This window comes from Halichoerus grypus, chromosome 5 (assembly GCF_964656455.1).
Source record: "Halichoerus grypus chromosome 5, mHalGry1.hap1.1, whole genome shotgun sequence".
In the NCBI taxonomy this organism is placed as follows: Eukaryota; Metazoa; Chordata; class Mammalia; order Carnivora; family Phocidae; genus Halichoerus; species Halichoerus grypus.
In genome coordinates, this window is record NC_135716.1 from 2894702 (window position 1) to 2921380 (window position 26679).

Below are 26679 nucleotides of genomic sequence, written 5' to 3' on the forward strand. Positions count from 1 at the left end.
TGCCCGGAGAGAGGCAGAGGCTGCTGGCCGGCCGACGTGAACGACTGCTGTGTGGACCTCAGCCATGAGGGGAGCCGCGGCTCACACGCCCCTCCAGCCATCAGCTGGACAGGGCGCCACCGAGAGAGGCCAGCCGAAAAGCATGAGAACAGCCCTAAAGGACCCAGAAGATCGGCGCCGGCTGCACCACCTGCCAGCACGAAGCCCCAGACACGACTCCTCGTAACAGACAAGAACGGAAGCGTCCCACAGGCTTGTGAGCAGGTGGACAGAGCCACCACCACCTCCCGCATCGGACAGAAAGGCCCCGCGGCCGCGCCTGGCACGGGAGCCATCCGGGCTGATGGAGAGGCCCCGACCCGGACCGAGGAGGTGGCTCCCAGGCACGCACGTCTGTCAGAATTTATCGCCCGCTACACTGAAAATGGGTGCATTTCATAACAGGTAAATTATACTCTGAAAAGCGGATCAAAAAACGGGGCCAAAGGGACCAAAGGAACCATGTGGAAACAAACTTTCTGGAAACGTTAATACTTCATAAAATACTAACAGATGCTGAAAAAATGTACTTTGAACAACACTGCAAATACAGAAACGTATGCAGGACAGAATACGCACACGCGCGCACCAGCCCCGCTCGCTCCTCACCTGTCTATAAAACTGCTGGTCCCCCGGAGCCCTGGTTTTGAGAAACTCCTCACTATTAAACACTCTGTGTTCGTAATTTAGGTGGTTCTTCACCTCCCTGATGAAGAGAAAGACGGTCTAAGTGTGGAACTATTTTTAAATACCTGAGAGAGTCATGACGATTTAGCGACACAGGAAAGACGAGAAGGCCAGCCTTTGCAAAAGCCCCGGCCCATGGGAAGGGGACTCCGACCCCGGGAGGGCTGGGTTTGGGCGTGGTCTGCTCCATCTGCTTGGTGACGCAAGCACGGCCTTTCCCTCCCAGGGGGACCGTCACGGCCCTCTTCCCTTTCCAGCCCCTACTTCCTCCTGCAGATGACACACAAAGCGGACTCGAGGGGGCGACCCCGTAGGGCGGGCAGACTCTGAGCGTGAACCCGTACGATCTGCCACAGCGGAAATACAGTCTACACGTGGGATCAATGAGCCCACGGGCCACATTCCACGTGTCAGACATTCAGCGCTTTCCTTCCGTTGTCGGGAAAAGTTATCTAAGGGACATAAAGTTTGATCCTTTGTATTCATAGTCTCTGCTTTTTTACAAATTCATCAAGCTTATAAGGTGTTAAAGAAAAAAAAAAAACCCAACCTTGCTTGTGAAAGATTTCATTTCAAAAGAGCAAAATGAAAAGAACCTATTTGTGTCCACGCCAATTATACTGCTTTAAGCAGAGATAACACGACCCGTCTACAATACACGGTCCCATTTTTTTTTTTTCCTGATCAATTATTTATTCTATGGAAATATATACATTTGAAGAACACAGCCACTGGATAATCACAAAGGCTCTGGTCTAAACCCTGCAGGACGGTGGCACCCACGGGAATGAGGACAAAGAGGAAGGCTCTCTAACGGGGACAGATCCTGAGTGCTGCTGCCTGGGGGGTGGGCTCCATTCCCGCAGTGACCCGAGTGTCCCCACCCTGGGCTGGCCCCGAGCTCTCAACTGGCGCGATACCCCACAGGCGGTCGGGGGCCGGAGGGGCAAGGATTTCAGCCGCGTCACTCGGGGTCGAGCCACCGCGGCCAAGGAAATGGTCTCCGGTACCTGAAGATGCTGAAGAGCAGGTGCAGGGCCACCTGCTGCACCTGGCAGTTGAGTCTCCGCTGCCAGGCCCGCCTGCGGGCGCGCCCCTCGTTCAGGTCCGTGCTGGCACCCAGGTGTGCGAGGTCCAGCTCGTAGTGCAGCTGGAGGCTCTGGACCCTGGAAACGAGAGACGGACGCTGACCACAGCTCACGCCGCGTGCCGGGACTGCTGTTCACAGGCGGGGAGAACGCTCTCCCAGGTGCGTGAACACTCCGGACGCTCGGAAGACCCATCAGGAACTTCCGGGCTGGGTCACTAAAAATACATCCCCGGAGAGTCCACTCACCGCTCCATGCTAACAGCTCATCAGTGCTGAACCTGCGAAAGCCTCCACTGTGGACCGTGCACGTTTTCACCCAAACTGAATCCGTCCCTCCCCCGGGCTCTGCCTGGCGAGATCATGCACTCCCCACCCCAGGAAGGACAGGGGGTTTCCAGCGCAGGCTGCCTCGTGGCCGGCAGCTTCCCACCACCACGCCCTGCCTGGGAGAATCGGATGCACCCAACGCCCTGTGCGTCAGGGCTCTCGGCCGCCTGGCGGAACCCTGTGTCCATGTACCCTGCACCGGCATTCGGCCACCCCGGCCTCCCCAGCACGATCAAGGCCGCAGCTTTGGAAACCAACCAGCAAGTGTGCGGTTTACGTGCAGAAGACACACCCCCAACACACACCCATCCCAGCCATGTTTCCTGAGCACCCACTGCACGGCTGGTGCCATCTGGGTGTGGGCTGCATGGTGACCAAAGGCCAAGCTCCCGGGTGGGGCCTATGTTCAAGTGGGAAGAAACAGAAAAACAGAAGAATGCAGCCAAATAGGAGGTCGTGAGGGTGGGGGAGGGGAGGAGGGGATCAGAGAGCAGGACAGCTGGAAAAGAGCCTGGCTGGTGGCTGGAGGGGCCTCTCGAGGACCTCGGACCTGAAAGGTGAAAAGCCAGACGCACACAAACGGCCCTGAGCAGGTAGGGAGCACCCAGCTGCCAGAGGAGCCGTGGCGGGTGGGGGAGGCGGGCTGAGACCAGGTCCGAGTGGTCGGCGGGGCCGGGGTGGGCCGGGGAGCACTCTGGATTTGCCCCGCATGTGACAAGAAGCTACTGCTGGATGCAGGTGTCCCAGCCCGGCCGACCCCAGCTGACCTGTCGGGTACCTGCCACCTGGAAGGATCGTGAGCTGGTCATGCACCCGGCAGCACAAGGGCGCTGCGGGGAAGGAATCCATACGGAGCCGTGGTGGCGGCCTCCCCCCCGGAGCTCTGTGCAGGGACGACCCCTCTGCTGGAGGAGAAGGCTGTCCCTCCTACCTGAGCGCTCTGCGACAGTCCACTCGGGAGGGCTGGGGTCCCTGTCCTGCCCCCGGGAGGTGGGGTCGGCAGGGGGGACACCGTGAACACACAGTCAGATGCAGGTGAGGATGACGGGGGACGGAGAGGGTGAGTGGGATCGGGGCGTCTCATGGGGAAGGGCGCTGCGTCCTGTCCTGCCTGCCCCCCCAAAGGGCCCGTGTGGACACCCCAGCACTCCAGGACCCCCGGGCACGCTGCCCACCACTGCCCGGTGCGGCCTCCGAGCCTCCACAGATGTGCCACGACCACACGCGGGTCAGCTCACGTGGTCGAGACGGGAGGAGGCACCACACCCCATCCATGTGGGGCCCAGCCAAGCAGAGACGCAAGCCGCTGTGCATGTTCTAGAATCCTGACAATGCCACACAGACAAGCACGAGACCCCCATCCCCCTGGGGATGCGCCACCAAGCGCACGCTTGAGAAGCACCAAACGCTAGCGCCCGCCGGCGCTAAAACGTCAGACTCTGAGAGTCGGCGGAAACGGCTTTTGCTCACCAAAAAGTGAACAATTACAAACGTCGGTTCGCACAGGGAGACACTCCAGCAGCACACCCTGCTCAGGTCCCCTGCACACACCCGGCAGCCGGCCACGACCGAGGGTGCCACGACCGAGGGTGCCACGACCGAGGATGCCACGACCGAGGATGCCACGACCGAGGGTGCCACGACCGAGGATGCCACGACCGAGGGTGCCACGGTGCTGCCCCGTCCCGGATGGCCAGACGCCCCGACCTCGGGACGCACCATCGTCCTGGCAGGTGGGAACGAGAGCTCCTTCACCCTCCCCAGAAGCAGCTCCCGAAGTCCTCGACCCCCACGACAGGCCGCAAGGCCTAACCTGGCCCTTCTGGGAAGCAGCTGCTGCTTGCAGGCCAAGGACGCGGGCAGCAGAGCTGGAAAAACCATACGAGCGATGAGCAAGGCAGGAGGCCGTAAGAGCACTGGGGGCTGGGGTGAAGACAGGAAGACCTCTCGCTCGGGGCGGGGTGCCCACCTGTGCGCTGCAGGGCAGGGCGGCACACAAATCCTGCCCTGCGGGGGGGGCGGCGTCCCATGGGTCTGAACACCTGTCTCATGCGGGGGTGGGGGGGAGGAAGGGAGGAGGAGGAGGAGAGAAGGGAGGAAGGAGGGAGGGAGGTGGGGAGGAGGGAGGGAAGGAGGCAGGCAGGAGGGGAAGGAACCTCAAAGGTCCCAGGCAGACCACAGGGTCACAGAGAGAGGGTGGGAGGTTCCCTGAGGGATGATGAGACCATCACCTGACTCGGTGGGGCCGTAATTACTATGTAGACAAGATCAGAGTAAGGACTAATGACTTCCACCTTAAAACATTCACGAATAATTTCCAAACTATAAAGACAGAAAGGATGGCTCTGGAACGTACATGGAAGAGCTACTCAAGACACTCAGAGCCGGCAAGTACAGAGTGGAACAGGGACGTCCCCAAGCACACACGACTCCCACCTCTACCTCTGAATGAAGGTCTGTGCCGCTAGCAGGGGGACGTCCGGGACATCGACGTCCTCGTCATTAGAGCAGGTGACGCTGCCATTATCGATATTGATCAGAATTAGACCATCAGCTTCCTGTAAGTTTAAAGAGATTGATGTAAGAACCTGAATTTGTAGACATCTTTGAAAACACAAAAACACACTTTGCATTCCCTGAGGTAGCGTCGCTATTGATTAAATCACCATACCTAACACGTACACAGCGCCTTATACTGTCCCTACCAAAAAATGTAGGATATGCTGTGAGTCATGTCAACAAGCCAGATTTGATCAAATCTGCCCCAGGCTGAGTCAGGGTTCCATAGTGTCATCTGGCTTCCCCTGCCCTGGTATAAACACTCTGTGGGCCACTTCAGGGAGCCTGGAGGGAACATTCCAGAACTGGAGTGTGGGCCGGGCCCCCGGCTCAGTGAGCACACACACTTAGGATGTCTGAACTATGTGCCCAGGTTCCTTATAAAGCCTGATGTGTAACGAGATACACAGACACTGAGTCACGCTCTGGAGTCCCGCATCCAGCAGCCGCAGGAATGTGGCGGCCCCGGGCTCTCTGAAGGCCGCCCCCCCCGCCCCCCCCCGCCGCTCCCCCTTTGGGCCTGGCTCTGAATGCCTGTTCCAGGTGGCACATGAAGCGAGCACACGCCGTCTCCCAGCGCACTGACTGGGCGCTGACTGGGCAAGGTGAGCATTCTCGCACATGCGTGCTACACGACCGTGTCCAAGGCCCCAGCCCTACAGAGGAAAACGTCCAAACCCAACCCACGCTCTTCAGCCTGCTGCCTGTCCTGAAATCTCCCAGAACACGTAAATCCCTGAGCGGGCCTCCTTCGTGACTGTGGACGGGAGCTGTCAGGTGGATGTGCCCACAAACATTCCCCGGGGAAGGGCCTGAAACAAGATGGTTTTTTCCCTAATGACTAAGAAAAGACACACATTTTCAACTTCAGAGCATGGCCCTATTTCTTCCTCATTTGCAAGGCAGACTGGGAGACATTTTCCGTTCCTTCCATGAAGGTCTGAACGGCCTTTCCCCAAAGTGTGTTTGTCGCTTGGTGAGTCACTGGCTTTGGCAAGAACTCGGCAAGAACCTGGCTCCTCCCGGGAGCGGCCGGGCCGAACGGGGCACCTGGCACCTTCCCAGGCACCTTCCCGGGATTTGCTCTGAAACGCTCCAGGCCCCCGTGCAAAGGTGCTGCAGTGTCAGTCGCTGGGGAAACGCGCATCAGATCCGTGACACGCCGCGTCCCCCTTGCCTCGACGGCCAGAAGGACACACGGGGCCAGCGCTGGCGAGGAGGCAGAGGATCGCGGCCCCACGCTGCTGGCGGGAATGCGCTCACAGCCTGGCCTCCCCTCCCACGGCTAGACGGCTAGCGTCTGCAACAGGTGTGTACCCACACGGGGGAGAGCACACGCCGCACAGAAGCTCGCGCGCACACGAGGGCTTGCAGCTGCGCCGGGCACAACAGTCAAAAGTCGAAACAACTCTAACGTCCATCACCCATCGATGAACGGACAAACGAAGTGTGGCACGTTTGCACAACAGGATCCTATTCAGCAGCAAGAACCACGACTACGTGGATGGACGGCATGGACGACCCTAGAACACGCTGTGCTGACGAAGGAAGCCACTAACGGCCAGCTACGGGCCTCAAACCACGCGTGTGGAACGGGCGAATCCACGGACACAGAAGCAGGTGGGGGTGGCCAGGGCGGGCGGAGGACAGCGTGGGGCGACGCTGAGGCACACGGGGCTTCTCTGTGGGTGCCGAAAATGTCGGAAATTAGTTGGCACAACTCTGTCAAGTTACTAAGAGCCACTGAATTGCACATTTTAATCAGGCAAACTTCGTGGTATTTTATGTGAATAAAGGTGTTTTAGAAAGCCAAACCTGCTCTGCCTGCCGACAATATCACAGTATTACAAATCCACGTTAGCTCACCATCTAAATGTACATTATTAAGCACTTACTGTATGCCAAGTGCTGTACTATTGGCCCCTTTGGTCCCCCCCACGATAATGGGGCCAGCACACTTACTGCTGTTACAGGATCTTTGTTCCCTTCCGTGCCCGCAGCTCTTGGTCGCACCGCTTCGAGGAACGAAGAGGTGACCAGATGGAGTGGTGGGCAGCAGGGCGAAGTTTATTGAGCGATAGTACAAAGTTCCCCGAGAGGGTTGCCATTTCGGCATTCAAATCCCGGGGTTTTTTATAAGCTCCTCTGAGAAACTATCTTGAGCATCCTGAGTGTGGGCCCCTGTGGACTGGGCGCTAAGGTGTGCCAATCAGGGCTTTGACCATGCCCCCATCTACCTATCGGGTTATCGTTCCCGTGTTGATGGTCTTTCGGGCTGACATCTGGAGACTAACTGCCTCAACTTGTGACAGTGACCAGTGTTTCATGGTTAATTGTTTTGTTTCCGGATGTTTTGCAAAAGTCACTCCTGCAGAGGCCATTAGGATGCTGTCGTGGTCCCGTCTAAGGTGTAAAGTGGATGCTAGTGTGGTTTTGTCTTAGTTGGCCTGGCGTTTTTGCCTTCTTGTCGGGGACCCTGACCCTGATGACCTAAGTGTCCAATTAACCTCTGTCTTTTCCGACTAGGACACAAGAGGGCCGAACGCTCTGCCGAAGGTCAAGCACAGTGTGTAACGGTCACTACGTGCAGCAAGGCCCACGCACCCACCGACGCGGTGAGTGACACGCAGCGTGGCCAGGCACCTTCTCGCAGGAGGGCCCACAGCATTACTGAACAACAGAAGCTGAACCACACAGAGAAACACAAGATCTGGAGCAGGGACACCGGCTGCTGCGGGCTGCCGAGCCCCTGCCACGTGCCGGCAGGTGCGGGGTGGTCCCCACTCAGAGCCTGGCCCAGGAGGACATGCCCGCTTCAGAGGCAAGGAGGCTGAGGCTCGGCAAGGGCTGGGACCGCACTCGAGGCCGCAAAACTAGAAAGGGGCCACAGCCAGGCCAGAGAGCGGGCTCCATCAGCGCCGACGCCCGCACTTTCCTCGCTGGAACTGCGGGAAGCCGCGGACCCCCGGGAATTTAAGCAGACTGGCAGGTGACACAGGGTCCCGGCGCCCAGAACCCCATGGCCTTGAACACGCCCAGAGGACCACAGGGGGATGGTGCAGACGCGCGAGAGCACCCTGCGTGTGTGGCACCCAGGGCACGAGCCGCGGGGACGGGAGTGACCGCATTCTCCCTGGCCAGGGCGCACGGCCCTCCCTGCGGGGCGCTTTCAAAGCCACTCCCCGCCGGTCCCCGCAGGGGTCACAAGGATCCGACATTCTCTAGCAAAAGGTCGAGGCCTAACCTTGCTGACTTCTTCAAAGTGGTCGAGGTGACAGCCCATGAGGAAGGACGTCGGCGCCATAACGAAGTCCAGCATCTGGTGCGACAGGACGGGCACGAAGGTGTGCTGCCACTGCAAGGGGTGCAGGTAGGCCAGGAAGCACTCGGCAACCAGGGGCAGCAGGGCCCAGTTGGAGGAGAAGAACACGATCCGCTGCTCCGTGAGGAGGCACGTTAGGATCTGGGGGGAATCAACACCGCGTGCACTGAATACACGTGTGATCGCGCCACTAAAACCACAAGGGCTGACATCTGCCAAGACGAAAGCCCCTTTAGCCCCCCAAAAGCACTACTTGTGAACAGCATACACAGTCCTGAATGTCTGCTTGAAGCCAAAAAGCAACCATTCCCAGTGCGTTCTGGAACACACGTGCCTTGGCATTGCCCTCCAGACGACGACAGCTTAGATGCCCCACTGAGCCAACCAGCAGGGACGCCCCGGGTCCAGGGGGACACATACCTGCAGCACCTTCTCGGGCCTGAAGCACAGCAAGGGCAGGTGAAGGTCCAAGTCGATGAGCGGGCTCTCAGGGTCCGCACGGGAGGGAAACACGATCTGTAGCGGCTTCATGTTAAATATCTGTGATGACCAAGTTCCGTCATTAGTTCAGAGAGCCACTCCCAGCAGAGGCCGAAATGCACTGAGACTCTCAGTTTAGTCTCCAGGGCTGTCTGAGTTAGGATACGTGTTTGAAGACTCACACCGTCACTGCGTATGTCACAGAACAAAACAGTCTAGAGACACACAGAACCGCTGAGAAAGGCTCATACATGAATCAAGTACTGAATGTCTTTTTCAGCCAATCTTCCCTAAACTCTTTAATTCATTAGCAAACTGCTCATTGGCAAAGATTAACCAACGCCCGGACACGTGTCCCAATCAGCACAGGTTCCAAGTCAAGCACGATCAGGTTAATCTTAGCTAGAACACTTACTGCATATTACGAACTCTCTTAGTATTTTCAACATAATTGTCAAAGCTCCTTAAAGACATGGACTTCAAGAAATCGCTGAGAAAGACTTTATTTTTCCAAATGATAGTATTTCAAAATAACACTTCAATTCGAATTCAGTATCTGCAGAATGCCCCTTCTGGATGGAGGGGGACGGTAGGGGCCTTCCAGCTCGATGGCAAGTTCACTCCTGACCGTGGGGTCAGCCTCGTGGGGGGGCACCCAGGGGTGCCCCCGGAGCCCCGGGGGTCATCAGAATGGAGTGACCCGAGTGTGAGCAGTGCCGGGCCGAAAGCACAGAGAGAAGATTCTCGAATCGGAGACAGAGAAGCTCCCGCCAGGAAAAGTGTGGAAGGAGGACACACGGAGAGACGCAGAGCACTGGCTAGGGAAGAAGGTTCCAGAACAAATGTTCACCATCCACACCTCCTCACACCCGTGTCACCACCGCTCTGTGTGAACGCTCGTGCAGAGAACCTGAGGACAAGGGAAGACTTCTTTCTGCAAGTGTCCCCTGACGGCACCATCTTGTCACCCACTGGTCTGCAAAAGCAAGACACGTCAGAAACAAGGCAGACGTGCTGTGTGGACGATAACATCCTTTTTATTTAAAACAAAACAAAGTAGAGCAGAGTTACATGCTCCCGGTGGTGATGAACTATGAAAAACTGTAAAGTTTATATTTCAAAAAATAAACGTGTCAACCGGCTTCCCAACTACAGATAAAAACTAAATACAAATGCCAGTCATTCTGTGACGCTGTTGGGCCCCTGGGACACGTCCACTGCAGCGCATGAGACCCACACCCTCTGAGCTGGGCTCCGCTGTCCCCCCGCCACCTTATCATGAAGAAACTGAGGAGGGAGAGATATTTTGGGGAAACACTTTCCAAATTTCAGCTTGACTGTAGCCCCAGGCAAATAACAGGTTCCCCACACAAAGCAACACAGGAAGTGAGTCAGGTAGAGAGAGAAGGAAAATGCCCATTTCGCGTGCACACCCAATAACTTGGCCCGTGCTCTGAAAGCACATAAAATCAGACCCGCTGGTGGGCAGAGAAGCGGCAGAGCGGGCCCAGGGGCGCGGGGTGTCTTTGCTGCCCTCGGGCCAGTGGTCCAGGCGCTGTCCACCAAAAGGGCACGGAGCCAGGCTGGGCCGAGGCTGGGCGCCGCCTCCCCTGTCACAGACCGGAGGTGACCCACCCAGCACCCACGCACTTGACTCTCAGGAACCACGGCTCCCGAGCACTAGCTACAAGCCTCTCCATCGACATTCATTCGCAGTGGGTTCTGGAAATTCCTGCTGAATTGGCTCCTGGGTTAGAGGAGAATCTTGGCTCACATTTCTCCAAAACAAGGAACAGCCACGTGGCTCAACACTCCCAAAGATGGGTCAGGGCCACGTATCAACGGGGGTCCCAGAGCTGGTGAGGCTGCCAGGGAGGATCACAGCGGCAAGCCTGAGCCAGGCTCAGCTCGTTCGGACAAACGCGCAAGAACCAAGACGCAGACCCCACTCTGAGAACACGACGGGCTAAGCCTGAAACACGACGCATCCGTTCATTCATTCGCTCAGCAGCGGGCGCGGTAACAGCGCCGAGTATGCAGCTCTGCACGGGGCCTCTGCCTCATGCCGCTCGGAGGCCGATGGAGAAAACAAAACACACACGTGCGCGAGCCCCAACGGCAGACCGTGCTGGGCTCCACAGGAAGGGAGCGGGGCACAGAGCGACGGGGTGGAGGCTGTCCCGAAGAACCTGACCTCCAGGAACAGCACGTGCGAGGGATGGAGGGAGACCCAGTGTGGCTGGACAACAGTGAGCGAGGGGGTGAGGCTGCACACAGAGCAGACGACACAGGGGCCCGGGATGTAGGACTGGCTGCAGGTACACAACGAGAAGCCATGGTGGGGTTTTAAGCACAAAAGGAGAGTCCAATGGATAGATGGTAAGTCCCTGCAGCCACTATGCAAAGGATGAACTGAATGAAGGGTCAAGAATGGACGTGGACAGACCAGCGGCTCCCCAAGTCACACAGTGGCCCATTGGTGGCCCCACATGAGGGGCTGGCCGTGGCCAACTGGAGGCAAACGCTGGGAGCTGGCTGGTCAGGGGTGAGTGATGGATGGAATGCAGGGGTGAAGAGAAGAGGTGTCAGGAACGACCCCCAGGAAACACTCTCACAGGGGTGGGTAAAAGTCGGAGAACCAAATATGAATTAATCCAAGATTCCCAGGTACAGAAAATTGGTACGGGTGCGGTTCGTGCATTACTCATGCTCGAAGGCAGAACATAATACGTAGGGTTAACCCTCAAACTGTCCTGAACTCGGTTTTGTTCACTGCTTAGCCGGTCCTCAGGGAATACTTGCTGAGTGAATAGAGCAAGAACAGAAACTTTGATGACTTCAGTGTACCATAAAAAACCACCAATTATCCATGTAATAAAGATGACGGCCTTGCAGAAAACAAGTACCCAATAAATGTCCCTACAAAGGTTTCTGGGAGCAGAACCAAGGTACTCAGGCAACCTTGTCTGCCTCTGGGCCTGGAATGCATCTGGCAGGATTCCCCCCACCCCCACCCCACACACTGTAGGGTGGTATTAAAACTATACATTTTTAAGTTCATAATCACATGTCTCCTGCGAAATAAAATTAATTTTTCTTTTTCTTTTTTTTTTTTTTTAAAGATTTTTTTTTTTTTTTTTTATTTATCTGAGAGAGAATGGGGGACAGAGAGCATGAGAGGGGGAGGATCAGAGGGAGAAGCAGACTCCCCACTGAGCAGGGAGCCCGATGTGGGACTCGATCCCGGGACTCCAGGATCATGACCTGAGCCGAAGGCAGTTGCTTAACCAACTGAGCCACCCAGGCGCCCTAAAATTAATTTTTCAACTGTGAATAATAATTAATATATAGAGAACCGAGATCTCTATGTCTAATCTTCCAGAAAGGACTGAGTGAAATAGAGTCGACATTTATGACCTGCTTCGAGACGCTAATTTGGCGGGTGCCTGTTTGAGAATGAGGAAGTGTCCGGTGGTTGCGTCAGTCTGGAAAATGCTGAGCCAGACAGGTGTCATCACGGCTCAGCCATCTTGGCCCGTTACTCAGCAAAGAGGGAACGCAGGCTGCCTTTCTGCAACTGTCCTAAGCCTGAAACCCTTGCGTGGTGAAAGAGCCAACAACATCTCAGGACAAGCGTGCCAGGGAATCCAGATCCCCGGAAACGCTTGGCCACTCATTCAACAGCACTGGGAAAAACCAAAAAATAGGAAGCCAAGTACTTTTCATTAATCACCCTGGACAGGAGAAAACATGAACCGATGTAATACAGTACCCAATATTCCAGACAAATAAACCAAAGGAACATTTGTAATTTGAGTAAATTCTGTATGTTTTTTGCACAGCCAGTAACGAACCGATGTCTTAAGCACTAAGGGGACCCATCACAGGCGCCACACCGCGTATCACGGGCCACCAGGCAAACTCATCTTTAGAAATGGCATAATAAGATGATTCTGTAAGGAACTTGAGAAGCATAATTTAAACACACTGGAACATAAGAAACAGTTTAAAACATTAAAACCATCGTCGTCATAGGACTTTTACTATTTGCAAAGAAAAGACAAAATTTCAGATTTAATTACCAAGTGAAGTGGTCCAGGCGGCGGGCTAGGTATTAAAGACAGTTTTGCAGCAAAATCTTTTATGTGATTGTCAACTTCAAAATCTTTACAGAGCTTCAGGTGAGTCAACAAACTAAAATAAAAAAAAAATCACATCACAAAGTAAGTATCAGCCCCCAATTGTCATTTTAGCATTTCTAATCAGCGCTGACATGTCTGCCTACGCCGGCAGCCCCAGGCCCTTCCAGCAACAGGGGGACGACCCCCCGGACGTGAGACAGCCGGGCGTGGCCTGCCCAGGGTCGGAGCTGCCTGCAGGGGGGTGCCGGGGAAGTGCGGTGTTGGGGGGCTGGTCATGTTCTTTTCTTGCTGTGGGTGCTGGTTACACGGCTGGAATTCATGCAATTTCTGTCTGGGTCATACTTCAGCAGCGAGTAAACATCTCAAAGGAAAGTGCTTGACCACATTTGTTTCACAAATACATTCTGACTTTTGAAGTATGGTTGGCCCTTGACCAATGTGAGGGGTTAAAGGCGCCCATGCCCCACGCAGTTGAAAACCTGCGTAGAACTTCTCACCCCCCCAAAATCTTAACGGCTAATAGCCCACTGCTGACTAGAAGCCTCACCGATGACACGAACAATTAACAGGTATTTTGTATGTTATATGCATTATATGCCGTATTCTTACAATAAAGTGAGCTAGAGAAAAGAAAATGTTTTTAAGAAAATCCTAAGGAAGAGAAAATACATTTACATTATGCATTTACATTACTGTACTTGTCGAAAAAAATCGGGTGTATGTGGACAGGCACACTGCAAACCATGTTGTTCAAGGCACAGCCGAACCGATTGAAATGCACAATGGACCAGCAGGTGCCCGGGGGCAGAGGGGCTGGGCAGCACCACAGGGCGTGAGGGAACTTCGGGGGTGGTGAAAATGTTCTCTGTCTTAACAGCGGTGGTGGTCACATGGTGTCTACATTTGGCAAAATGCAGCCAACTGCCCCGGACACCCCGCCTGGGTGTCCTGGGGCAGACCCCGGCCTCGCCCAGCACAGCAGGCCCCCCGCGGTCCCGGCGAGCCGCGCGCTCACGCTCTTACTTTAGTAACAAATCATAGCTCTTCCTGAGTCAGTGTCAGGACTTGGAGATAATTCAATATTCCTCCACATTTTATTTATTGTAAAAGAATAGTATCAAGTTTAAAAAATAAAAAAAGAACAAAGACTTTCCATAATCTAATTCCGCAAACACAGCTAAGCATTCTCTCCCAATTTCTGTCCACGCAGAGGCATAGTTTACATGCTAGCATTATAGCAGAAAAACAGATTTTAAAAATCTATAAATCTGTGTTTATAAAGTGCCGCTTGGATTTCTGTCATTTGTTTTTCTATTTTCTAGTTCGGGTCATTCAGCGATGAGCATCGAGAGAGAGAACACTCAAGAAGTGTGGCAACTGAACACGTTCGAGTTAAACATTCGTTTGCATCAGTGTCTAGCAGGATGGTATTTGTGGGGAGTCACACATGAATGATCATGTGTACAAGGTCTGAGAAAGTGGCGCAGGGGCTGCCCTCCTCGGAAGGACGGCGACAAGCGGCCAGAACCTGTTCCGTTCAAGAAAGGGTGTAACCACCACCCCCACTTCACAGACGAGGAAACTGAAGAGGGGTGGACAAGCCATCTACCTTCAGGTGCTGAAGATTATCAGTTAATTAAGAAAAGGGGACCCTGTCCTGATTTATCATCCCTTCACCGCCCACGCCCGGGCAGACACGCATTAATGAACGCGCACGCGCTCAAGTCCTGGAGGGAGACCAAGCAAGCGCTCTGTTCTCTGTCGGGGGCAATAAAACCCAGGCTAGACCCAAACCATGTGCAAAGACCAGCCACATTCTGAAAACTAAAACACTAAGGTGCTGGAACTTGAGTTCCCAAAGTTGTGAGTTTGGTCAGGAAGGATTCCTGCTCGTCCCTCTGACCACAGCGTGAGAACCAAAATGACGGTCTTTTCCAGGAGTCTGACTTGCCAGGCGCGGTGGGTGGGTATTACGACATTAAGGCAAACCTCCGTTGATCGCCTCTGTGTTTAACGAAACCACCGTGAATTCCAAGACTAGAACTTGGTGAGAATGAAAACCAGGAGGCCCGGGTGCGTGTGGCCGGGGGCTGGACCGTGTCCACACGCCACGATCGTCCCCCGACAACAGGCGGTGAGCGCGATGCTCTCTGGAGTTTTCAAAACTTCTCTGTCCTCAGCCTTTCTACTCAATATCAGCATTAAGGCACTCAAAGATTCCACCCCCCAAAAAGAAAATTTGTTAACTGTCATGAACTCAACAGGACTGACAGTGGTCGTCTCCTGATTCTCTCAGCCAGGAGAAGAGCTGTTTCTGATGGACATCTTTTTTAAAAAACCAAACAAACATAAAATCCTCCATACTAATCTTACTTCCCACAGTTTGGTTTCATCCTCCCTTGTCTGGCAGACCTTCCCCATACGCTACCACCTCCGGAAGCCTCTGGGCCTTCATGGAGCGCCCGTGGCCAAACCAGAGCCCGCCCACGGCCCACCAGCGCCGGGGTGGCCTCGCAGACACATGGGCAGCGCGCGGGCTCACCAGGACAGGCAGTCCTTGAGGGCGTTGTAATAGGGGAGCTTGGAGACCACGCACACAGCGAAGGGTACGAAGCAGCCAGCCACGCCCGCGGTCGGCCAGGACGGCTCCCAGTGCGCCTTGCCGTTGTAGAAACATGACTCGTCCTGGAGAGAAAGCAACAGACCCGTGTCACCTCCTGACCCAGCTGGTCCTGGCTTCTATCCTCAGCAGCGTGGGCCTCTGCAGACAGAAGCGAGAGCACAGGGGCCCAGACAGCATCCTGCTCCCCCACCGCCCGGCCCGCGCTCCCTCCAGTGTCACCGTGAGTCCCAGTCAGCGTGGACGGGCCCCCCCCATGTCACCGTGAGTCCCAGTCAGCGCGGACAGGCCCCGCCCCATGTCACCGTGAGTCCTAGTCAGCGCGGACGGCCCCCCCCGTGTCACCATGAGTCCCAGTCAGCGTGGACGGCCCCCCCCATGTCACCGTGAGTCCCAGTCAGCGCGGATGGGCCCCGCCGGTGTCACCGTGAGTCCCAGTCAGCGCAGACGGGCCCCCCCCGTGTCACCGTGAGTCCCAGTCAGCGCAGACGGGCCCCCGCCCCGCGTCACCGTGAGTCCCAGTCAGCGCGGACAGGCCCCCCCGTGTCACCGTGAGTCCCAGTCAGCGTGGACGGGCCCCCGCCCCATGTCACCGTGAGCCCTAGTCAGTGCGGACGGCCCTCCTGGTGTCCCCGTGAGTCCCAGTCAGCGCGGATGGGCCCCCCCGGTGCCTGCTGTCGGTGACGTGCTGAGGTGGTGGAGATGGTGAGACATGTCCCCGCCCGGGTGGGAAGGGACGCACAGTGAGAACACAGTAAGACCCAGAAGGGGCCACGGGCTCTGCTTACAAAGGAAAGAAGCTGCAGCATTAGAGCATTTGTGTGTGTTTGCGGGGGGGGTCTCAGCTGGAGAAAGCACCCGGCGCCGGGATTCCAGAAGGCACAGACCACTGCGGAGCTGACGGGTGGCGCATCACTGGGGGCCACAATCTGGCCCCCGCGGAGGGTTGTTCGGGGTTTTTCAGCAGGGATGGCAGGTGTGATAACAGCTTCACCTGGGAATGGTGTGAACGTGAGGGTCTTGCAAGACAGGGAGGGGGAGACGCCATCCGTCTACCCACCGACACTGAACCAGGGCCTACTGCCGTCAAGTCAGTGTGCCGGGGGCCCCCAGGCAAGTCACCTCGCCTCCCTGTGCGACTGCTTGCTTCATCTGTAAAACGGGGATGACACTGGGTTCACAGCCTCGTTCGCTGTGGTGTGGACTAAATGAATGACTGCGCAGGAGGGGCGTGCCTCGAGTGGGCGGCTCGCATATGCGGACCACGGTGCCCTCCGCACTCCGGGAGGGGCTGCACGTGCAGTCCACGGAAAGACAGGAGCGCAGGAAGGGGCGTGGCTGGTCATGGACATGCGGGGACGGAGGGGAGGCCGGCACGTAGGGCCCAGGGTCACCCCAAAACCACGCAGGCACTGAGAGGACAGGCAAGGGGCCATGCACACACCAGCAACCAGGTGTAGGGGGGAGTCATATGCAAAGCGCAGGGCTGTGACCTCTTTTAAATGTATTTAATGATAATAAAAATAATATGCACTTCTCATAGCAATCACTCCACAGACGAGCTCCCAAGCACCACCCTGAATGATGCAGCCTCCCGTGCTGTCTCTGCCGGAAGCACTACCAGGGAGGGGCAGGAACTCGGCCCCCCTCCCGTCTCGTCACCCGCCCCTACCTACCCCAGGCAGGTGGGCAGGCCGTCAGTGCCGCGGGCACAACAGCCCACACGCCCGGCCGCAAGCGGTGGCCTCCCCGCGCCACCCGCCGCCCGCCCTGGGGACGCCTAGTCCAGACACTGAGGTTGCGCACTCAGACCTCAGCAGAATGCTGGGCTCCCACGTGTTTCTGACGCACATCAGGCATGTCCGTGCCACTCCACAGGCGTGAAGGAACACAGCCCATCGAGCTGCACCTTATGTCCCCCGACACTTGGGGATAATTCTCCCACTGCAGGTGGCCCAGCCTCTGATGGCAGAGTGGGGAGGAAAATCCGGGCAGCCACCTCCCCCTCGGTGTCGGACTCCTGGACTTCCCCGGATGAAGCACCGGGGCCCCTGCTGCTTCTGGAAACCCTCTGGACACAGGCAGTGGGTCACCCCGCCTCTTCAGGTGTGTGGCGGCCCCTGCGAGCTCCCGAGAGGCTCGTATAGGTGGCCCTGCCAGGTGGGGGAGGGCCGAGTCATGCTCGGGAGGCGCAAAGCCGTCACCCTGCACAAAAGAACCTGAGTGCCCCTTCGTGGACGCGTGGGCAACAAGCTTCGGCTCACACCCACGGGGCAGTGGGACTCGGCCACAAGAACAGAGGCGTTGCTGCCCCAACGTGGAGGAACTCTGAACCCGTCCACTGAGTGGAAGAAGCCGGATACAGAGGCCATATGCAGCCTGAGTCCACTGACACCAGGAGTCCGGAGCAGGCAAATCCGTGGAGGCAGAATGGGGGCCGGGGGAGGGACTTTCGGGGTGACGGACATCTTTTGGAACCAGACGCAGTGGGGGCTGCCCACCACCGGGAGTGTACTTAGGGCCACTGACCCGTACACGCTAGAGTGATTAGAGTGGTGGTGGTTTGTGATGTGTGTTTCGGCAAAAATGAAAACCACGACAGCCCGATTTCAGAGGGAATTCACGGCAGTCACGTACGTGTAGGGGTCGGTAGTACTGGGCAACCACGCCGTACGTTCTGTTCCCACAGACATCGGTCAGCACCAGGAAGTGGACACAGTCCTCCCTCGGTTCCGAGGCCACGTACACGCCCCCTGCGGACGGAGAAAGAAGAGGAAATCTCATCACGGCCCCGCAGCATCCGCCTCCAAGCCTGGGCTGTCCACGAGCCCACTTCATGGCCTACGGAACCCGTCCTCGCCCGGCCAGCTGTGGCATCTGGGGGATCAGGCCATAGCCAGCCGTGGCCCCTTCATCCCTCTGCGGTACCCATTTCTCGGCCGCCCTCTGTGCTCTGCAGAATTTAGCAAAGGAACACGAGGACAACCGCAGATAAACCCTTCGGGATGCGCCTGGAGGAGGCACCCGTTTCTGAGCACAGCAGGCCTGAGGGTGTCCCAGCTGTCCCTGGGTTATAATCCCTGAGACCAGGAGACAGCACCCATTCCTGATGGAATCTTCCATTCCGGGAATGAGGGAAGGCAAGTCCCTAGTCTGAGTTTTCTACAACAGCCACTCGGTGTTTCTCAAAGACCAGTGGAAAACATGAGGGCCACCCACTGCCGGGAACGGGCCAGGTGGGGAAAGCATGTGAGCCTGGGCTGTGGGCTCTGGAGGCACAGAAAACAGGGGCTGGGGAGCCTGGATGGAAGCACACTTGGGGGCGGGGGGGGGGGGGCAGATGCCGCAGGCTAAATGGACTCTTCTTGACCCACCTACCAGACCTCTGAAGAATGGCCTGTCAATCGAAGGTGAAAATCCTTGGAAAGCACACCTACCAACCATGCTGGCAATCCGCACAGCCCCTCGTCTGGGACTCATTCTCCAAAACGGGAGCTGCACTACGTCGTGGGCCACGCATCCTTCAGCTCCCAAACCCCCAAGCTTAAGAGAACTGAGTCCCACAGTTCGACCTTGAGGCTGCCAGGGGTCACCAGCCCCCCATCTGTCACCCTTTCTCGACGTGGTTTCTAGAAAGCACCGTGGGTGCGGCAGGAAAGCAGGGCAGGGGATACCTGGGAAGCAGAGCTGAGGCAGGGCAAGCAGGTCCACGCCGTTGGGGACACTAACGTCTTCAAGAGGGAGGCCCTTCCAGGGCTCTGTTTTGGGTTTGTCCTTCTTCTTTCTGAAGGAGCGCCTTCTGGTCTTGCTCAGAGTCACACAGGGGGCACCAGCCATCTGACTGTCCTCCTTAGTGATGAAAGGAGGCACAAAAATGGACAGGACCTCCGGATCGAGAGAAGAGGCGCTGCGGACCCCGTTCTTCAGGGACATCTGAAGCAGGGAGAAATACGAGTAAGCCGGTGGCGCCGACCCTTGCTCTGCTGTGCGCCTTCCATCCGAGACCCGCTGTCACTTTGTTCCCCCTGACCCACCACCGAGCACGGGTTCCACACCCGTGTGTGTGGCCTCACCCACAGTGGCCCGGGACAGGAAGGACCGCACAGAAGCTCCTTTTAGGGACCCGTCAGGCCATGCATTCAGGCAAGTCACCCGCGGCGCGGGGTCTGGCTCTTTGGCTGCCCCTGGGCACACAGCCTGACAGTCCGAGCCCGGCCAACAGGCAGACGTGAGTTCCAATCCGGCTTTGCAAGGACCGCAGCAGCGAATGCCGCATCCCTGAGCTTCCCTCTCCAGGGGGCAAGGTCGCAGGTCAAGGGCTCAACCCTGACCCCCCACACGGGAGGCCCCAATGCCCTCGCAGGCTGGGGAGGAGGCGCCCCGCATACTGTCCGGCCTGGTACAGATGGGGTGCTGACGCCCTGCCCCACGCCAGTGGTCCTGTCGCCACTGACCTGGGGACACAGACTGCGGGGTGAGAAGGACTCCCGGCCTCAGAGAGAAGAGACGCACCCTTCCTCCAGCAACCACATGGTCGCCCAGGATCTATGCAACAGGGCCATTCGGCCTGAACACTTTTAAACTTTAACTTGGTACCCGATTTTTACAAAACCTTTTGTCTTTTCACTCTTCCCCCCAGATAAGATAAAGAGCACGGGCTCTGCCTCCGGTCTCCGTTCTGTCCAGCTACGATGGCCGAGAGCCCGAGCCGCACCGGCAGCTGCCAGGCTGCTCCCTGAGCTCCCGGGGGGAGGTCAGCAGCCGTGACAGCGAGCAGGCGGTCAGCTCCAAGCTGGCGGAGAAACAGAGAAGTCAAAGGCGGGATTCGCTGGGTGGCAAGCACGTGGGAAGGTGGGAGGACGCCCGGGTGGGGTGGGCAGTGGGCGATCGAAGATCTCTGAGGGACTCAGGGCATCAGGAAGGACGTCATTGTCACCAGAAGAAATGGAATCGTCACTGGCAGGAAAGGGATGGCCAGCATCCCGGTTTCAGTAAGAATCATGGAACCAAAGGGGAACTCTTACCCTTGAGCGGATTCATACAAGGAAATGCCATCAGTAAATACACTCTCTAAACTCAAAATGCTTATTTTTATGCTGTATAATTTAAATTCAGGCAACAATTTCTTTATATTTGGAAGAAAGTTTAATACCAGCAGGAACAAAGACCAGACATGGGAAATCCGTATTATCGGATAATTTTTAAGTCTCTGTGTATCAGGCATGAAAGGAAACCATATATTGAGTTATATAAAACCTTTTTTAAAACTTTCCTGTCAAAATCCAGCAGTTCAGACCTATTTAACTATGAAAGTACGTGCGTCCGCTCCTTGCTCACATCAAACATCACATCCGTGAGGACTGGGCACAGGTGGCCACACTGTGGAGCCTACCCCTTTCCTGCAACTTCCCCTCTGCTCTTTCCCTCCGCCCTGACGCTCCTGGGTAGGGCCCCGGCAGGCAGCTCCTTCCAGGCTGACACACCCCCCCCCCCAGGCCAGGGCTGACTCCTTGCCCCGCCTCAAGCGCCTGGCCTGGCCGGCAATCTCCACACTCACGTGGTGTCCTCACTTGGGGACGGCGCCCAGAATCCCACCGCCAGCTCAGACCTCTTTCCAGTCCCAGACTGCACCCAACTGCCTCCCAACGTACCTGGCGGGTCCCTGAAATTATAGCTTCAAAAATTAAGCTCTGGGGTGCCTGGGTGGCTCAGATGGTTAAGCATCTGCCTTCGGCTCAGGTCATGATCCCAGGGTCCTGGGATCGAGTCCCGCATCGGGCTCCCTGCTCAGCGGAGAGCCTGCCTCTCTCTCTCTCTCTCTGTCTCTTATGAATAAATAAATAAAATCTTTAAAAAAAAAAAAATTAAGCTCTGGCTGATTCCCCTAAAACCCAAGCTTCTACCCATACGCTCCCCTGTGATAAAGACAGTGACCCTCGGGTCTCAGAGCCGGCCCTCCGGCCCCTGCTCCTCACTCCCATCTGCAAACCCACACTTCAGGGCCCCTGGCCTCAGGAAGGTCTCTAAGAGCAGCCCCAGTGCCACCCCATCTGCACATTTCCAAACAGTCCCCTGTGGCTTAGCAGAGGTACAGATTCGCCACAAACTAATCCTCCAAGGTTTCTGCCATGAGAATCACATCACCTCCTCCCACCTGGCCCAGGGCGCCCCGCCTGCACCTCTGTCCACTCTCACAAAGGGGCGCCGGGGGGCTCAGTCGGTGAAGCGTCTGCCTTCGGCTCAGGTCATGGTCCCAGGGTCCTGGGATCGAGCCCCGCGTCGGGCTCCCTGCTCGGCGGGGAGCCTGCTTCTCCCTCTGGCACTCTGCCCCTCTCCCCTCCCTGCTTCTGCATACACTCTTGCTCTCAAATAAATAAAAATCTTAAAACAAAAAAAAAAAAGACCCCATGTGACCTCATCACCCGCCCCGACGGGCAGTGGCGCCTCCCAGCTGGTGTCAGCTTTTTACCCCCACAGACCCTTCGATGGGCTCAAACCAGCCTCACAGACCACCTCTGTCCCTCCACCAGAATGGAAACCAAGTCTGTCTCCATGTCATCGTTACTACTACGTATTCCGTGCACATGTCACACGTGTGCCTGTGTCACAGGGCAGGATGACGACCTGGACTGCAGCCCTGAGCAGCAGGCCAGCCTGCTTCCAAAGCCAGGGCGCCCCCAAAGCCGTGCACCACCGAACCTCAGTCTCCAGACACAAGCGCCCATGTTCCAACGCTCTTCCCTGCTCTCCACTCAGGCCCCGCTCCAGGGGCCTGACACGTGCCCAGCCCCCTCCCCACTCCACCTCTTCACCAGGGACCCCCCCTCCCCTTCACCCCCACTGGAGGGAGAATTTCCTCACCTGCAGCCAGGGCAAGGTGCCTCTTCCAGGCCATTAAGGCCCTGGCTCCGCCCCTCCTCGAGCACCTCCTTCTACCTCCACATTCCCTCCCTCCTCACCTCCTCACCTCGTCACCTCCTAGAGCACCTCTTTCCACCTCCATCTGCCCTGGCCCAGCACCTCTAGAGCATCGATGCCCCCCACGGTGGTACTGTATCACCTTCAGAGTTGGTGGGGGATGCGGGGATTGTATGGTTTCACTCTGTGTCCCCACATTCAGCACAGAAGATGGTTCTCAGTGGATGCTGCTCATCCGTTCATATCCTGGCACTCCGTGATCACTTAGGGCACATTCGGTCTGAATGGAACACGGTCATCATGCTAACACCAATAAACTACCTCTTGCTCCCTCTATTTACCTAGTCACTTAAAGTGAAATGGCCCAAATTCAGCCGACTTGGCATTTGGCAGTTCATCACACACCTGTTTTTCCTCTGAACATATATCCTTGCTGTCTTTCCTGGTTGGATAAGTAACACACTCTCATGTTTTAAAGCTAACAACAATACAGGAAGAATAAAAAATAAGAATGGAAAGGAAAGGCCCTCCCCCTAATTCCATGAAATGGTGGGTAATACCCTGTCACAGTGTAGGATACAGTCTTCCTATTTCTTAGGTGTATATCAATATGATTTTTCTCTCTACATACAATCATCTCCTTTTAACGGTTCCACTAAGCTTTTTTCCCCACTTAAGCACACAGTGTGGCTGATTTCCCTGTCACAGCTGTATGGGGCCACAAGGGGATGACTCAGTAACGTATCTGCCCCATCCCCTACCGAGGGACAGCTGGTACGCTCTCAGTTCTTCGTCACACACACAACCTGAGCAAAGGCAGCAGTGAACAGTGACTGCCATACATATTTGCACATGACCGACTTATTCAGAATAAGTTCCTGAAAGCACCGTCCTGGATCCCAGAGCATTGCAACTGTCCCTCCTCCCCTACGGACAAGACAAGGTCCGTTGGTGACAGTCTGGTGACAGTCATTCCTGCTCTTCTCTCGCAGACACCAATTTACTAACTCCTACTGGGTAACAACCATTTCAGTCCCCAAAACCAGAGCTAATAAGTAAGACACACAACACCCTAACTCATAGCGTCACAGATTTATTTGTTAGATTACAGAGGGGCACTGATCTTCATATAGGATGGGCCAACATTTGTGAAATAAAACAGAAAACAATAGATTTTTTTTAATGCTCTAGAACTGTGTGTCCAACACCATTAAGAGCCATGTGGCTATTTAAATTGAAATTAATTAAAATTAAATGAAATTTAAAATCCAGTTCCTCGGTGGCACTAGCCACGCTTCAAGCACCTGGTAGCCACATGTGGCTAGTGGCTGCCTACTGGATGGCAAAGATGAAGAACACTGGTGTCATCATTCAGAAAGTTCTGGTGGACTGTGCTGCTCTAGAAACCAAAAGCCAGGATGCTCTCCACTAAGAACCGTTACAGTGTTGCCTTCACAGGCAAGAATTATGCTAGTGACCTACTCTATGGACACTGCTCTCGGTCCACTGGGAGGGTTAGCGGTGCATCCTTCCATACCCCACGCCTAGTCTCCACGGCAACCACGGAGTGGAGGGAAATGTAACCAAGCACAGAAACTCACATGGGGACGGACCTGTATTCTCCAAGTCTTTGTCACTATCCTCACAAAACAAGAACCACCCCATCTAAGAAATGAAATGGGAAGGTAGGGCTCCTTACTACCCTAACATTAAATTGGATGTTTCTCATACTTTCGGGCTTGTTTTCATCTGTCACCAAGCAGGAATGCCTCAACGACAGAGAAATGGTGATTTTCAAAGTTCTAAAAAAGCCTCAGACGTTGGAAATAGAACTGCTATACAGTAAAAGTAGCCAAATGAAGTCATATGTTTGGTTAACTGTAACGTCAACATCGGCCTTAAAGGAGGCTCACTCCAGGAAGTTGGACCCATCCCGTAAGGCTGCCTTTTTCCTACTCCAAATAGTTGCTCTCTACCTTCTGCTGAACCCCGAACAGAATCAGGGTGTGGGATAAAAAGGATAATAGTTAAAATGCAGAGTAGCAAACCGCCGCTCGCCCGGGAAAGCCGCGGCCTGTTTGGGTCAGGAAAGCACCCCTGTGCACATTGCAGCTGATTCACCCTACTCTCAAGACATGTCTCACCCTGGGGCAACCAACACATGTGTTGAAATCACCCAAGAAGCAACTGAAACCAAGTCATTTCCTATGAGAAGAAAAAGGAGGAAATGCCATTTGGCAAATTAGAGGCAGAGAAATAACTCAATCGATGAGGGTCAGGGGAGACAGAGGTCAAAAGGGGATGCAGACATCACTGGGGTTTGGGGAGTAAGAAAGGAGGAGGGAAATGCAGAAACCATCCAAGTCGGCTCTGTATTAAAGTCAAGGAGACGGGGCACCTGGGTGGCTCAGTCGGTTAAGCATCTGCAATCTGCCCAGGTCATGATCCTGGGATCCTGGGATGGAGCCCCTTGTGGGGCTCCCTGCTCAGCGGGGAGTCTGCTTCTGCTTCTCCCTCTGCCCCTCCCCCCTTCTGCTCGCGCGCTCTCTCTCTCTCTCTTTCTCGCTATCTCTCTCCCTCTCTCAAGTAAATAAAATCTTGAAGAAAAAAAAAAGTTAAGGAGACTACCAAGACATTAAGAGACATTTGTCCAGTTAATTTTAGCAGTATCTAGCAGTATCTGATGACCTCAACCCTTCAACTCTGCAGTCCTAAATACTCAGGTGCCTTCCTGTGCCTCTCCCTGCTGTCCTCCAGAATGGGATGAGGACTTGCCCAGATAACTGGGCAGAAGAGCCGGGAATCTCTGAGTACTCTGGGCATCACTACTAACCAGAGAAAAATGCCACAAACAGACTCATATGGACATCCTGGACCCAGAGAAAAAGAGGGCCACAAACCGATTCAAAAGAAAGCCTGGGTTGCACAACTAAGAAAAAGTGAGGGCACAGGAAAGAAGCACAAAGAATGAGAATGTCCAAAACTGCTGCTTTCCGGGAAAAGGTTTGTCACTCTGACCGCTAGGACACAGAGAAGGAGAAAAGGGGCGGGGGGGGGGGCAGCCTTTTCTGCAAGTGAGAAAAATGGCAAGGTTTCATCGCAAAACGACTAAATGCAGAACATTTAGAAGCGGCCCTTACATCTAAAACCCCAAACCTCACGATGCTGTGCCGGGAACAGCACCCACCACCGAGGAGACAGTAAGTCCGGGGTAATGAATGGAATCCTTTCTTCGCGGACGCCCCGCAGGCGCCCCGGCCGCACCTCCCCCCCACCCCCCCGCCGCCGCCTTCACCCTGCCCAGGTGTGCGTCCCGAAGGCCGAGGGGCGCGAGGCGGAGCACCTGGAGGGGCGTCCTCAGAGCCCGCGCTCCTCTCCGGCGAGCGCTCCCCGGCCCGCAGCCCCCCGCGACTCCTCCGCGGCCGGGAGGACAGCCACGGTCCCCGCACCGGACGAGCTGCGGGGGGGCGGGGGGGCCTGGCCGGAGCCCCGCGCACCGCCCCCACCCCGCGGACGCCCGGGGCGCCGGGGCCAGACCCGGGCTCCGAGCCTAGCCGCCGCCCGGCCGCGTCCCGCCTCAGTTTCCCCGTCGGCCCTTACCTGCTCCCTTACCTGGTCGGGGCCGCGGAGGCTGTCCCGGGAGGGCCCCAGCAGCGCGCACAGCTCCAGCAGCCCTGAGGGCAGCGCCAGGTGCGGCGGCGCGGCCTCCGCCATCGTTGCTCGGCGGCCGCGGCCCGCTGGGCGCACCCCACTCGGGCGCCACGGGCCGCCGACCCCGACCCCGGCCCCGCGCCCCGCGCAGCGCCGCCTGACACAGCACCCGGGCGCCCCACAGCCAGCCCCGGGTCCGCGCAGAGAGCCGTCCGCGGGGCGGGCCTCCCTGGGGGCGGGGCCGGCGGGGTCCGACGGGGCGGGGCCTTCCTGGGGGCGGGGCCGGCTGCGCCTGAACTAGTCTTAACGGGGCGGGGCGGGGCCCATTGGGGGCGCGGTCTGGCGGGGAGACCGCGAGGGCGGGGTCTGGCCGGGGCGCCCGCGAGGCCCCGCGCCAGGTCATTTCCGAACCGGCCCGCGGGTCCTGGCGCGTGCGCGGTGTCTGCGCGCGCAGCCCCTTCCATTGGCCACGCCCCGCCGGCAGTCCCCTTCCCAGGGAACGGAGGAAGACCCAGGCCGGGAGCGACGCCGGCTCTCGCTGCCTCTTGGAAGCCCTCCTGCGCCCTGGACAGCGGAGTTGGCCGGGCGTGGTCCGCAGAAAAGGCTGGCGGGGAAGGGGTAGCAAGATCCATTCCTGGTTAATAACTCTGCCCGGTTAACCTTGCTGGCCCTGTCCAATGAGAGGTTGAGCAATATTCAGCAGGAAACTTGGCGGGGTGGGCACCGCTGGAATGGATGGAGCCTGGGAGCGCAGAGATGAGGAGACAGGGTCCGGACCTGGCCAGCTCCACGCAGGCCTGATCCCGGGGGATCGTGGGCCTCCCCCAGCCACAGGCTGGGCCCA

At 56.5% G+C, this 26679-nt stretch overlaps 1 protein-coding gene across 3 annotated transcripts in view; it reads right to left on the reverse strand.

Annotated features, from left to right (window-relative positions):
- DENND3 (DENN domain containing 3) overlaps nucleotides 1–26011 on the reverse strand; it is a 54181-nt gene extending 28170 nt beyond the window's left edge. The window contains exons 1-10 of one of the 3 annotated variants that reach the window (XM_036109452.2): nucleotides 25785–26011; nucleotides 18941–19199; nucleotides 17904–18019; nucleotides 15189–15331; nucleotides 12587–12698; nucleotides 8445–8564; nucleotides 7947–8165; nucleotides 4586–4701; nucleotides 1737–1892; nucleotides 649–745 (exon numbers count right to left, since the gene is read on the reverse strand). In XM_036109452.2, coding sequence (XP_035965345.2) covers nucleotides 649–745; nucleotides 1737–1892; nucleotides 4586–4701; nucleotides 7947–8165; nucleotides 8445–8564; nucleotides 12587–12698; nucleotides 15189–15331; nucleotides 17904–18019; nucleotides 18941–19199; nucleotides 25785–25898 — 1452 coding nt within the window. In that variant the 5' untranslated portion in view covers nucleotides 25899–26011. The remainder of the gene's footprint in view (nucleotides 1–648; nucleotides 746–1736; nucleotides 1893–4585; nucleotides 4702–7946; nucleotides 8166–8444; nucleotides 8565–12586; nucleotides 12699–15188; nucleotides 15332–17903; nucleotides 18020–18940; nucleotides 19200–25784) is intronic. The other 2 variants (XM_036109453.2, XM_036109451.2) reach the window with 2 other exon arrangements.
- Nucleotides 26012–26679: the final 668 nt, after the last annotated feature.